Genomic DNA, 14,511 nt, shown 5'->3' on the forward strand with positions numbered 1-14,511 from the left:
AATATAAGACGTGGTCTTATTTTACTATAATATCAGCCCAGATCTTATATAATTCAGTATAAGACCGGGTCTTATATTAATTTTTGCTCCAAAAGGCGCATTAGAGTTGATTGAGCAGCTAGGTCTTATTTTCGGGGAAACAGGGTAAATTTGGGTAGAAGGAGTGAGACTAGTCTATAGAGGGCCTTGAGTGTTGGTGTCAGTCGACTTCATTTTGTGTTCCCCAGAGTTGATTGGGGACTGTTATATAGATGATCTCTATCTGGGTCCCCACCTGTTAAGCACTGGGGTTCAGGATGAATCCCACAATATCCCATGGCACGGATAAAGGAATAAAATGTTTATTTATTGGGGGGGTCAGAGAACAGAAAATATACAAGCCCTGGGTCAGCAAGACCCTGGCCTTTTTTATAGGGCAAATACGGAAGCAAGCTTTTTATAGAAGTACCCACAGAATGTTTGGGGCCAGCCAGTCTGGATTTGGGTGCTCACTGTTGATAGTTGTTGGCAACAGCCCCGCCTGGAGACCTCAGGCCCACAGGACGTTGCAGTCCTGTTAAGCTGTGGGAAGCTGAGCTTGGGGTACTTTTTCAGACAGCTCTGCTCTAGGCACAACTGATACCTGAGGATTCTGTGATCTTTTGTTGAGGTGGAGTTCTAACATTCTTATGTAATAGTCATTGTAGCATTGCATGAGGGGTCAGAGCCCTGGGGCTCAATAATAACAAGGCCATTTATAGTGTATCTACTACATGCCAAGCACTTTATGTTTTCACCTAGTAGGCTGAGCAAGCAGGGTCCATGAGTTGCAATCTTACAGCGATTTTCTTTTGTCTCGCCCTGTTCTGAAATTGTGTTCAGTGGAGCAGTTCTTCTTTGCCCAGGATAGATGTGTGGCAGTCCCATGAATTTCCTGACAACTTTGAGGATAAAGTCTGTCAACTTTCAAAACAAAATAACTAGTTATTTTACCAGCAAAAATGAGTTTATTCGGGAATAGCAGAGGAATTGCAATCCAGGATATGCAAACTATGGCAAACCACAGGCAAGTCTGGAGAACAAAGGAGTAAAACGTTATTTTATAGAGAAAGAGGAGAAAGTTGAAAGGGGTGGTTATGAGCAAACGTCCATTGGAGGAGAACAAAATTCAGGGTGGTGGTGGTTTCTCATTGGCTGAGTGTGTTGGTTTCTCATTGGCTGGGCTATTGCTTGGCACGGAGAAAAATCTCCCCCTCCTGCTCAGATAGTAAAGTAAACTGCTTCCTGCCCAAATTTGTAAAGTAAGCTCCAACAGGTGGTATGTACACAGGGCTTCCTAACTTTATTTGAATGAGGTTTTCGTTTATTTATTTTCACAAGTCCTACAATGACTTTGAGTTGCCAAACAGTCTTCATTCCAGAATTACAAGGTGCAATGATGGGTAATAGTCAAAGCTGCCAATTATAGTCGAAGTTGTCACCACTTTTCTTGTGCTAGGAGGGTCCTGCTCTTGTGGAAGAGGTGTGGCTAGCTTTTCCTTTCTTGTCTGCTCACCTCTGCTCACCTAACTGCAATTTCTGAGTTCCCAGATGGGGAAGGTTTTAGAAATCTCAGGCAATGATCAGAGGCACTGAATGCAGTACTCTCGAATCAGCCGCTCCACAGCCCTCAGGGGTACCCACAGCAATGGGGACATGGGCCCTCCTCGAGGTCTGAGTCCCAACTCTGCAGGGTCTCTCTTCTGAGCTTCTAGGATCCCATAACCTCACCTCTTCCCTCTGTTCCCCCAGCCCTTGGCTGGTAGCTCTTTCCTGTGGTTATTATTTCTGCATTCCCTAATTCTCTTTTTGATGTCTCAGTCTTCCAAAACTTGTTTAACCAATTCCCTATATTAAATTCACTATGATGAATTACCTATTTTGGATTCTGTCTTCTTGATCAGCCCCTGATTATACACTGGTAATTTAACAATTTCTGACTGATCACAATGGAAAGGACATGTAAATTATACCAAACATAACAGCCAATTACTTATAGAGAAAATGATGACACATTTGCTTATAGCAGCCAGGGTTTGATTAAATGCTACTCTGCCTGGGAAAGTGACATCTGTACTTAACAGAAGAGCTGTGACCTTCCTTGTCTGCTTTTGCTTTCAACCCAGAGAGTGCTCCATGTGTCATTCATGAGCCAAACTACAAATACACCTTCCATTGCATCTGCATCATCAAGAAGACCTGGGAGCAAGGAGGTCACCGGGGACTCCACACTAGTCCAGGAGGAAATGATGAAGCAGCCTGGTAAAAAGGATGGTGGCCACTAAATTTGAGTCTAGGTTTTCCTAGGTCTAGCGAGGACAGGGGACGTGGTGGAAGAGATAGCAAAGGGTCGCCGTGGTCTCTTTTGACGTCATGGGGTTGGGTTTGTTTTGAAGAGATTCAGAGGATTTCTAACTTTCATTTGCTAAGTACCGTCCTTACATTTCACCTTCATTCTCCTGTTTATTTTCTTTGTTGCTGGTAACTCCTTCAAAGATTAAGAAAAGTGGACCAGATAGAGTTGGCTCTTCATTTCCAAACCAAAGCAGTGATAGCCAGGTAAACGCTGCTGCCTTCTGTTCAAACGCCAGAACAATTGACCATTGCTCCTGCCACAGACCACATTCAGTGGGGTTGTGTGCCTTCTTCCCTGCCCTCCTCCCTACCCCTCCTGTTCTCCCTTTTCTCCCCCTTCTTCTCCTCCTTAGCCAGCTTCTTTTTTCTCCAATGCTTCCTAACAGGCTTTGTTTTATGTGTTCCACATTTTTTATCAGAAGCTTCAGAAATTTCGCCACTTTTAGTGAACTCTTAAATGAAAGTATGACTTTACCATAAACCTTAATCAAAGCTATATCATCCTAAGTGTCAGAATAATTACCCTGGCCTGCATGCCGATGAACAGCCCCAATTCATCACGGAAGTTCATGGAAGCTGCCGCTGCCCAGTACCACCATGACAGAAGACGCAAGTTGTGTAACTTGTTATTAGGTGAATCCATGGAAAATTTGCATCTGGCACCCCACTCTGGGATCTTAGATCTACAGTATCTTGATGTCTGAGTTGGAACTTTCATGCTATCATCCTGTTACACACACATTAACACTTTTAGTTTTTAAACAATTAATAGACTTTATTTTTTTTTGAACAGTTTTAGGTTCATAGCAACATTGACTGGAAAGTACAGAGAGTTCCCAAATACCTCCTCTCCCTTCAACATTCATAGCCTCCCACACCGTCAGTGTTGACATCAGTGTGGTCCATTTATTACAGCTGGTAAACCAACACTGACACATCGTTATGACTCAAAGTCCATAGTTTACATTCGGGTTCACTCTTGGTGTAGTACATTCCATGGGTTTTGACAAATGTATAATGTCGTGTATCCGCCATTACAGTATCACACAGAATAGTTTCTCTGCCCTAAAAATCCTCTGTGCTCCACCTCTTCACCTCTCCCTCCCCCCTAACTCTTGGCAACCACTCATCTTTTTACTGTCTCCTTAGTTTTTCCTTTTACAAAATGTCATATAGTTGGAATTATACAGTATGTGGCTTTTTCAGATTGGCTTCTTTTACTTAGAAGTATGTATTTAAGTTTCTTCCATGTCTTTCCATGGCTGAATCATTCCTTTTTAATACATTTAATTTTCAAAGCTACCTGTGAGATGTTTTATCAGTTCCAACATACACGTGAGGAAACCGAGCGCCGAGACTGTGCTGGTTGAATGTCAGGGATGTCATTTGAATGCAGATCTGTTTCAATGTCTCTGTCCTTTTCCCTATAGCCATGTGGCTTCTCTAGGCTTGCTTGAGCTTTGTGGTCCTGGGCAAGTCACTTCCTCTTTTCTTTGGCCCTCAATTTCCCCATGTGTTAAGAATACAGAATAATCCACATGTCTCCCCAACTCCCAGGTCGGTTGGCCAGCTCAAACCCTGGTATGAGAGATCTATGGGTACTGGTGACTATCTGTTGGAGGAGATTGACCCACCAGCTGGACCTGGGCAATTGGAGGCTCCTCATTCCATTCTTTGTCCTTGGAATGTGCACTCTGCTTGCCTTCCCCATGCGAGAAGCTACCTAAGGACATAGCCTTGAGATAGTAATGTGGTGTTGAGACCATATGGACTGAATACGTGACTGAATCCAGTTAGGGCCTCTATAAACTTTTAAGATTTGGGGTGTGTGTGTGTGTGTGTGTGCATAAAACTACTCATCTTGTGGCCACCCAAGACAACCCTGTAAGTAAGTCCCTTGCTCATTAAAATTGCCATCTACCAATCTGGAGTGGTCTCTTACTTTGGTCTCTACTTGACTTTTAAGGGGACTGGTTGCAGATTACACCAGCAAGCTCCCTAGGAGTTTGTGAACCAGCAATTGGTGAGTCAGTTAGGAGACCGAAGAAATGGGCCTTGGGAAAGAGGCATGCTTGGGGGAAATCTTGAGTTGGCCATCAACCTCTGGGGGAGGGGTGGTCCGTATGCCAGATGCTTACGGGTCACTGTGTGAGTGTGCAGACTCCCTAAAAGCACCGGCTGCTTTAATGTACTTATTTGAGGAAGTACACAGAGTATATTGTGGCAAAGAAGGAAACAAATGGCTGCCACACTGGGCTGGCCTCTGCTGTGGGCAGTTCAGCTGTTCACCGATGCTCAACCGGAGGCTGAAGCTCTAGTTAAAAGTTGGAAGAAGAGCTGAGGTTAGAGAAGGACAGGCGGTTGTGCTCTATTTTGCTATGTTCAGGACTAAACGATAAGGTGGGAGAACAACATAATAAGTTGGAGAGTTTTATTCCCCACCTGGCACCTCGCCTCTGTCCTTTTTACTGCCTGGTATAAAAAGGGCATATGTGGGACTGGGGATCAGAACAGCAAGATACCTTTGAGATGGCAAAAATATTAGTGAAGCAGATTAAAGCTCTGGACATCTCCCATGCAGGGCTATCATTTGATTTAGACGTGTCTGTGACTCCGGAAGACAGGGCTTGGGCACGGTGGCAGAGACAAGAGAAGGGGAGAATCACCTAGGATTTTGGTCCCAGCTCTGGGAGGGAACAGAAACCCAATATACCTCCAAAGAGCAACAGCTCCCAGCAGTGTACACAGCGGTCTTCCAGGTAGAGCCTCTCACACAGCAGCCAGTGGGCTGAACTCAGAGTGATTTGGCTGGTGATCAGTCATTAGCCCTGGTCGTTAACCCTTTGCACTGATAATTGGGTTGTTCTGAAGGGGTTAACCCTATGGCTGGGACAGTGGGAAGTTGGGGGGTAAGATGATCATGAGCGTGTCCTTGTAGGGTCAGGGTATGTGGAGGGACACCTGGGTTTGACTGCAAGAGCCTGAGGTCGTTCTCACTGCCTTTCACATCACGGCTCATAACACTCTGACGCCACCCGGCAATCAGGAAGCTGACATACTAGCTCAGTTATGAGCCCTAGCAACTGATTCTTTAGTAGATATAGCAGGTTGGGTGCATAGGAAGAGAGGCTGCTGTAGTGCCCGGGTGGGATGGCGTATTGCCAAGGATGCCAGATTGCCCTTCAAATACAGTGACTTGATTAATGCAGTAAAAGCATGTCCTGTGTTTATTCTAAACAATGCCTGAGTCAACTGCCAAAGGAATCTGGGGCCATCCACCGGAGTTCCCAACCTATGAGAGATTGGCAAATTGATTATATTGGTCCCTCCCTCCAAATGATGGTTCTAAATATGCCTTCGTTTATGTGGACACTGCATCTGGCCTAACCCATGTTTTCTTCTGTCACAGTGCAAACCAGGCTGCCATCATTAGGGGATTAGAGAAGCTGAGTGCCATGTACAGATACCCTCATCGAATAGACAGAGATAAGGGGTCACATTTCAAACGTCATGATATGCAAGACAGCAAAAGAACATGACATTGAATGGAGGTTTTATCTTCCCTATAACCCACAAATAGCAGCGTTAGTAGGAAAGAAAAATGGAATGTTAAAGCCGCAGATCAAATTACTAACAGGTAAAACCACCTTGGCTGGGTGGACTAAAGTACTATTCCAGACTTTAATACAATTGAATGATCAACCAGTAGGGCCTATGGCCCCACGTGCCAGCCTGGGGACCCCTGCCATGCACCTTCCGTGAAGGTATGGAAGTTGAGGGAAGCAGCCATTGCTTCAACTCCCAGCATGGATCAATGTGCTATGCTGCTGAGAACACTGAGTCCCATCAGGCCTGGGAGACGTTATCTACTGGGATTTGCAATGGGACATCCCACTGAAATGGGTGGGTTACTTTGTACCCCTCAATCTGCACAGGGATCCCTCTGTCCTGCTGTAAGCTGGACCTGTTGGAATACACTACACCTGCAATGGAACATGCACCATTGAAAGAGGGGAGAAGGTGGGGTTGGCTATGCTGCCCCCAGTCCATCTCCTCATCCCTGACAGTGCTGCCTCCCCTGGACAGCATGGATGGTATGCACAACCAGATCAAGTTCTTAAAGTTTCCAACCTCGTCTCCTCAAGGCTAGGTTGGCCATGTTCTGTTTTCCACTGGTGTGGCCATTTGGCCGCTGTCCTTTTCCCTCTGTTTGCCTGGAGGTCATTATAGCACACAGAGAAGCCCTTACTAAATTCACCCAGCAAGCTTTATACAACAGGTGACGAGGCCTGTCCTTAGCTAACACTGAAATGTCTCTCATGAGAAAAGCTGTCCTCCAAAGTAGGATGGCCTTGGACATTACTACTGCCTCACAAGGAGACACCATTATCCAAATGGAATGCTGTGTGTTCATATCTGATGAGTCTGTTAATGTGTCATCTTTACTAAATCACATGAGGATGGATGCAAGTAAAGGCCCTGAGTGACCCCTAATCCAGGCGACTTAGTAAATCAGTGGTTTGGATCATGGGGCTCTTGATAGAGAAAATTGTTACTTGTTTTGGGAATCGTCTCAATCTGTGTTTTCTCTTGCATGTGCCTATGTTGTTGCTGTGGTGTCTGCATGCAATGCAGCCAGATAGCGGCCAAATGAGCCACCTCCATGCTACTGAACCCCCTTGCTGACCACTCAGGGCACACTTTGGAAGAGGGGTGTGTGTGTGACATGGTAAAAGATGGTCATAAGGGGTGGTGTTTTGGAGGAGGTTATTGAGAGGATGTTACTGCCAGTTGACCTTTGAGCTGATTTTCACCTGGGACGCTCTGTGGGGGTTTCAAACCAACAATGTCCTTGCAGGGTGTGTTATAAGAGCCCTGCTGGTCCCTCACTGCCTTGCTTGGCCAGGTCACTTCTGGCTTCTTGGAGCCTCTCAGAGTAATGGAGATTCTACATTGGGATAACATTGAATGCTGGCTGCATTGCCAAGCAGATGGTTTGGGATAATCCAATTTAAAAGGAAAGAAATTGAATTAGCTCTCCAGGGGTTTGCTCGCCAATACTTGAGTGAAAACTATTACATTAGCTGCTCAGGCCTCTCCAGCATTCAAACTGAGGGTGGATGGGGGTGGGCTGGGGTGGTGGTGCAGAGGAGAGGACTTAGCTTAGTGAAATGAAGTCCTTAAACTCTGATGATCCCTGGCTTGGGACCCATGGACTTGAGCCAACTCTGGCATTGACTTTCCGTTGTTCACAGGCCCTCTCTGTAACTTCCCTTTCTCGAAGACCCACATGCATACATCCTACTTGTCTTGGAGTATGGTCACACTTATTCAGGAACACTACTCAACAGGCATATTTACTCCAAGAATGCCACTGCAGATCCCCTTGGGGTGTAAAGACTATAGAGCAGGGCTCATCTAGGGTGGCTGTCCCAAGTGGTCCTTGAACCAGTGAGCTCTAACCAGGGAAGGTGTCCCAGGAAGTTCTTTCTGTCTAATTTCCTGTGCTTGGAAGGCCATGGGGATCAGGAACATTGCTATTGCTCCCTTAGCCACAAGCACTGGAATGGGACTGAGTATGAAAAAAAATGCAATAATTTCAGAGATAAAACATTTTGAAATATTTTGGGGTTACGCATAGAAATAGTAACAATTCCTATTACTTTAACCTTTATTAGAGGTCCTCCCCTCACCCTTGCCACTCCCATAATGAATTTTTCTTTTGTTTTTGCTTGGAGACTTACATTTTTATAAGCACTTAGGGATGGAGGGGATGTAGGAATTCCTTAAGTCCCCATCAGTGCAAGAATTGGCACAACCCCATCTCCAGCCTCTCCTGGAGTCCCCTTTATATCATGGGGCCCACTACTCCTGGGAAGCGTCTCTGTGGGACAGCCCTGGTTTTAAGGAATTTTCTTTGTATTAAGCCAAAATTTGTTTCCCTGTGAATTCCACCTACCAGTTCTCATTGTGGCCTCTGAGATAACATATACCCCTGATCCACCATATAGCCCTTTAGATATTTGAAAACAAAGATTATTGTGTTGTTGGTTTCCTCCCTCACCCCTCAGGTTAGAATTCTTCGAACCTTCACTCTCCTCTTGAACAGGGATTTAGGCCCCTCACTAATAAGGTCTGTCCCCTTCAGGTGTCTGTAGTTGGCTACCTTCTTTTTACAGGAGTGGCCCCAGATGGGAGCATCACACCACCCTCAGGGATGACCACTGCATCTGAGACTCAGTTGTCTCCTTCCATCTGGACACCTACCTCTGTGGATGGAGCCCAAGACGGCCTCACTTATGTTTGTGGTAAGCTACATTTCCATGTCTTTTTTCAAGTGAAATTGTTTCTCTGTCCTGCATTTATGTAATGAGTTCTTCCAATCAAAAGATGTTCCAATTTGTTTTTGTTAAATTTCCTCCTATGATATTAATCCTGGGAGGTACCCTGTGTGAGATCGGAGAAAGATAAACCTGGATTCAAATTTGTATCCAGTATGTTAACTGTATGATCTTGGGACAAATAGTTAACTTCTTTGAACCTCAAGTTCTCCAACTATAAAATGGAATAAAACACTCACAACTCTTGTCCTTTCCAACCTTCACCATGGATTGGAAAACCTAAATGCTCCTGTACTCAGCCTCCCCTATAGCTATGAGAACCCATTGTTTGCTTTCGCTTAAGCTAGCCCATTGGTCTGTTACAACAAACTGAAAGACAAGTTTGGCCAATGATACCCAAATGGAAGTTGGCTGCCAGTCTGTTGGGGGAAGTTTTTATGTTTTACCTAAAAGGAGTAGTTTTGGAGAGCATTTGTCCTCCCCTACTTCCTGCTGTGAATGAAGAGATGGTTGGAACTGCAGTTACTACCCATGACCCTGGTAGACAAGCCAAGAATCACAGAGATGCCATCTTTTTTAAAAAAAAAAAAATTTTTTTTATTGGGGAACAGTGTGTTTTTCCTGGACCTATCAGCTCCAAGTCAAACTGTTGTTTTTCACTCTAGTTGTGGAGGGCGCAGCTGACTGGCCCATGTGGGAATCGAACTGGTGACCTGGGTGTTATGAGCACTGCGCTCTAACCAACTGAGCCAACCGGCCACTCCGAGATGCCTAGATGCTATGTCAACACCTGTGGTGGCCCCCAGACTTTATATACAAGGAAAAAATTCTATGATCTAAGCAGCCACACGTGCTTAACCTACTCATTCAAGCTACTTGACCTGTAAGGATCAGGGACTGTGGGTAGCTTGATCTCACTTATTATTTATTTCTATTAAGATACATCCTCTCGGTGTTATAATCCATTATTCCAGACCCTGAGATCTCTTTGAACTATAATTCTATTACCCAAATTACTGGATATTTCTCACAGCTTTGTGAAATCTACAATATTTAATAATATTCCAAGTTATTTAAAACATTGAGCAGGATAGGGCAAAGTGGGGCTCCCTATCCTACCAATGGAGACCTCTCCTTGTATGGGGTGTTCATAGCTGCTGAGGCTGCCTCACTGTGCTGTAAGTCTCTACTTCTCCATCTTGTGCCCATGAAGCTCAGGAGATGCCCTAGCCTAACTTTCAGTGAAACAAAAATTCCCTGTACTCCTGGAGTGTCCTAATGCACTAGTTAAAACCCTCCTCCCAAGGGAAGTAGCAGCAGCATAAAATGAGCGTTGGAATACATGTGGAGTCTTGGCTCCACCCTGGCACCTCTCGACTCCACTGTAGAGGATGAGTAGTGAGCTGTGGAGACGTGGCTCTTATCAGGAGAATGCCAAGAGTTTGGGGATTTTAAAGCACTTTCAGTCCTTGAAGGGCACCAGGTAAAGTAATAACCTTTTACTATCTAGCTATTTATTTTCAAATTTGTTGCCCTGGGCTGCTTTTGAACCAAGAGGCCAACATACTAAGCTGCCTATTCTTTTGCTCACAGAGATTCTTTCTGGATCCCCAGCTATTCTTGCCGCAGCGACTATTGCCTTTCTGTGACCTAAAACTTCCTAAAGGCCTTTGCTCCAAAAATCTTTCAGATCCTGAGGGCTATGGGCCATCTTGGTTTTGCCTTAACTCCAGAGCTTCACCTGGACCTATCTGCCAGGAGTCAGGGCAAGAGAATTCCACGGGATAGATGGCACGATAGACCAGCTGGCCCCTTGCCAGGTGGCTACCAGTCTCAATGATCCCTCCTCTTCTATTCCTGGGCTGTCTACAGAGGTCAGAGGGTGGCCAGGTCTTTACTATGTGCATCCCTACCTGCAAGCTGACTGGACAGGGATAGATATTTGACTGAGACTGGGTCAGGTTTTCTCTCCTAAATCTTGAAATGGGGCTAATGGAGGTTGTCTCTGTGTAAGCTTGGGAGTTGAGGGCCAGCACTTTTTCTACCCCATGTGGACAGAGTGGCAGAGATAATTGGTCTCTTTAGAGAGCAAATAGCACACAGAAGTGGAGAGCTGCAGGAGTTCCTTGCTCACGGTTCCAGGATTTTCCTATGGCTCAGCTGTGTTTCCGATCTTGGGTTCCATGAGATAACACCTGTGTTCTTAATAAATTGTTCGCTTTCGCTTAAGCTAACCCATTGGTCTGTTACAACAAACTGCAAGACAGAGTATAACCCTTAGGAATTCCTCAGTTTAAGTAGTAGCTATCTGTTATACTCACTCCACCCGTCTTCAGCACAGTAGAGTAGAAGTGTGTATGTGAGACCTGCTTCTCCTAGAGGGAGCTGCAGTATATATTTTTTATTCACAATATTTGTGAATATTGTGAATAATACTCACAAACAGTGAATATTAGAATCAAGCAGGGATCATGATGCCATGACTTGAGTCTCATTCACTCTTACATAAAATGAACAGTTGACCTATAATTTCTATAAACAGTAAAATTAGCCCTCAAATACTTAAATTAATAAAGGACCTGAGGCCATAGAACAGCAAGACTCAAGGATGTTAACCCAGCTGATTTTTAAAAATTGTGGTAAATATAACATAAAACTTATCCACTTTAACCATTTTTAAGTGTACAGTTCAGTGGCACTGAGAATATTCATAATGTTGTACAACCATCACCACTATCCATTTACAGAAATTTTTCATCACCCGAAATGCAAACTGTGTACTCATTAAAACAATAACTCCCCATTCTCTCCTCCCCCAGCCTGTGCTTATCCTTAGTCTATTTTGTCTCCATGATTTTATTCTAGGTACCTCATATAACTGAAATCATATACTGTGTTTCCCCCAAAATAAGACCTAGCTGGACCATCAGCTCTAATGCGTCTTTTGGAGCAAAAATTAATATAAGACCCGGTCTTATTTTAAGACCGGATCTTATATAATATAATGTAAGACCTGGTCTTATGTAATGTAAATGTAAGATCCGGTCTTATATTACATAAGACCGGCTCTTATATTAATGTTTGCTCCAAAAGATACATTAGAGCTGATGGTCCAGCTAGGTCTTATTTTCAGGGAAACACGGTAGTATTTGTTCTTTTGTTTCTGTCTCATTTCACTTAGCATAATATTTTCAAGCTTCATCCATGTTGTAGCATGTGTCAGAATTTAATTTCTTTTTAGGGTGAACTAATATTCCGTTGTATGGGTATACAACATTTTATTGATTCATCTGTTGGTGGATATTTGGGTTGTTGCCACCTTTTGGTTATTGTGAATAATGCGGCTAGGAACACTGATGTTCTGATTTTTTTTGGCATTCAGGGGCCATTTTGATTTATTTATTTTTTTTAACATTAAGAAAGAACCCAAACTGAATCAAGGAGTGGAAAATAAACACAAGTTTCCTATGCTTCTGTACTTACCCTTTCATAGAGTTTATCTCTGTCGTCATGTCCTGCCTAACTTTAAATTGCCACTAGACAACAGACATTCCAAGCAGGGACTATGTCTCCCACAATGGTGGCTTAGTGAGTAGGCAACACAGGTAAGCTGAACTACGCTTCCCAGCATGCCCTTCCTGAATGTTTCTGGAGCAGGAAGGAGATCCAGGAGATCCAGAGGGAAATGAAGCAGCAGTCCAGTCATTTTGTAGCTCACACAGGTTGTTGCTTTTTTGTGGTTCACTTTAGCATCTCTAGCTCCTGGACAGTGTGTGTTTAGCTACATTGCAGGACCTACACCACCAACATCAGAGGAACAACAGCTGACACAGATTTTTATGTTTTCATGGCTCCTGCTTGTGAGTTCCAGCTTGTTCTTATTCTCCCCCACTTTCCATCCATCGGTCCTTCCTGACGGTCTGCCCTGTGAGCTTCCAGCTCCAGCATCTGATGCAAAGACAATAGTCTTACAGAGACTGCTTAACCAACTCCAGTGATGGTAAGGTCAAATCCTTGTAGCAAATTCGCTCTCTCTCAAATATTTAATATTCTGTTTCTCGAATTAAACCCTGGTGGGTATGTACTTATTTATCAACCAACAAACATTAACTGATAACAAATACTGAACAGCTACTATGCAGCAGACACTAGGTTCTAGGTGCTGGGGGCACAGCAGTGAATAAAACAAAGTCTTTGCCGTTAGGGAGCTCATGTTTACTGTTGTATCCCCAAGATACAACACTGCTGCAAGAAAGAGTCCTGGGTTTGGTTCTAGTGTGGACTCTATTAACAACTGTGTGACCCTGGTCCAAATCCCTTTATCTCTCCATGCCTTGATTTCTCCCATAATAAAGTAGGGAGATCAACCCTACCACCTATTTCTCATATAAACGCAGTTAAAGCGAACAGCAGTTGAAAGACCATTTGAGAAATAAATAGCTCTAAAAAAAAAAAAAATAAGGAAACAGGGCCAGCCCGGTGGCTCAGGCGGATAGAGCTCCATGCTCCTAACTCCGAAGGCTGCCGGTTTGATTCCCACATGGGCCAGTGGGCTCTCAACCACAAGGTTGCCAGTTTAATTCCTTGAGTCCCGCAAGGGATGGTGGGCTCTGCCCCCTGAAACTAAGATTGAACACAGCACCTTGAGCTGAGCTGCCGCTGAGCTCCCAGATGGCTCAGTTGGTTGGAGCGCGTCCTCTCAACCACAAGGTTGCTGGTTCGACTCCCGCAAGTGATGGTGGGCTGCGCCCCCTGCAACTAGCAATGGCAACTGGACCTGGAGCTGAGCTGCACCCTCCACAACTAAAATTGAAAGGACAACAACTTGACTTGGAAAAAAGTCCTGGACGTACACACTGTTCCCCAATAAAGTCCTGTTCCCCTTCCCCAATAAAAATCTTTAAAAAAAAATAAAATAAGGAAACAAAAAGCAGCCCAAGATATTGTCATAATCTTTTATTATGTATCAAATTGTCTTCAACATAACTTACAATCTAATTAAATTTGATAGACTTTTTTTTTTAACCTATTTAAAGAAAAAAATTCTCTATGTACAATATCTTTTGTCTAGAATTTAGCAAATACAGTACCTTTCATTGCAGGATTTCTGCTTAACTTAATAAGCAAAAACAAATAACCAAAGCAAACCAAATCCCCCAATCTCTCAACTACAATATCAATATTGAATAAAGCATTAAAAAGACAAATATAGAATAGTTTTTGTTTAGAAATGCAGAGTGGATACTAAAGTTAGTGGCAAAAAAGAAATAAAAAAACAAACAATAAAAAAAAAACCCAAAAAAGAAAAATAAAACCCCCCAAAAATAACCAACAATCTTCAGGGGTAAACTTTCCTGCTCAGGAGTGCAAGCTGACTCTAGACCATCTCTCGGTTCCTGCGGATAGCACAGCACAGGATCATACTGAAGATCATGCCAAATATCTGGAAGACAGTAAGGAACAGGAGGAACAGGGTGGCTTTGTGGAGGGGAAGACATTAGTCATTCAGGCCCAGGACATGGGACCAGGGAGTGGTGACCACAAGGCCAAATAAGTTAAATGTCAAAGCAGGAGAGACGTAAGCTAGATAATGGGAAAGATTACTGATTGGTGGGATTCTGACAGTCTGCAGCCACTTGCTAATGCAAGCTGCACGAGAAACTTCCCTGAGAACTTGCAGGGGGAGACAGGTAAGCTCAGAGCTAAACTGATGTTCAGATTCCAGATATTCCAGTAGGCCACACAGGTTGGTACTTTCGCTTCCACCTTTGCGCATTTGTGTGTTTTATATCTATTT

The 14,511-nt window shown here is 44.0% G+C and overlaps 1 protein-coding gene across 1 annotated transcript in view; it reads right to left on the minus strand.

Moving 5' to 3' along the window:
- Nucleotides 1-13,655: 13,655 nt before the first annotated feature.
- Nucleotides 13,656-14,511, minus strand: part of CD9 (CD9 molecule) — a 32,603-nt gene continuing 31,747 nt past the window's right edge. Inside the window, exon 9 of the mRNA XM_019754467.2 lies at nt 13,656-14,157. Coding sequence (XP_019610026.2) covers nt 14,092-14,157 — 66 coding nt within the window. The 3' untranslated portion in view covers nt 13,656-14,091. The remainder of the gene's footprint in view (nt 14,158-14,511) is intronic.

Source organism: Rhinolophus sinicus, linkage group LG02 (assembly GCF_036562045.2).
Source record: "Rhinolophus sinicus isolate RSC01 linkage group LG02, ASM3656204v1, whole genome shotgun sequence".
NCBI classification, from domain to species: domain Eukaryota; kingdom Metazoa; phylum Chordata; class Mammalia; order Chiroptera; family Rhinolophidae; genus Rhinolophus; species Rhinolophus sinicus.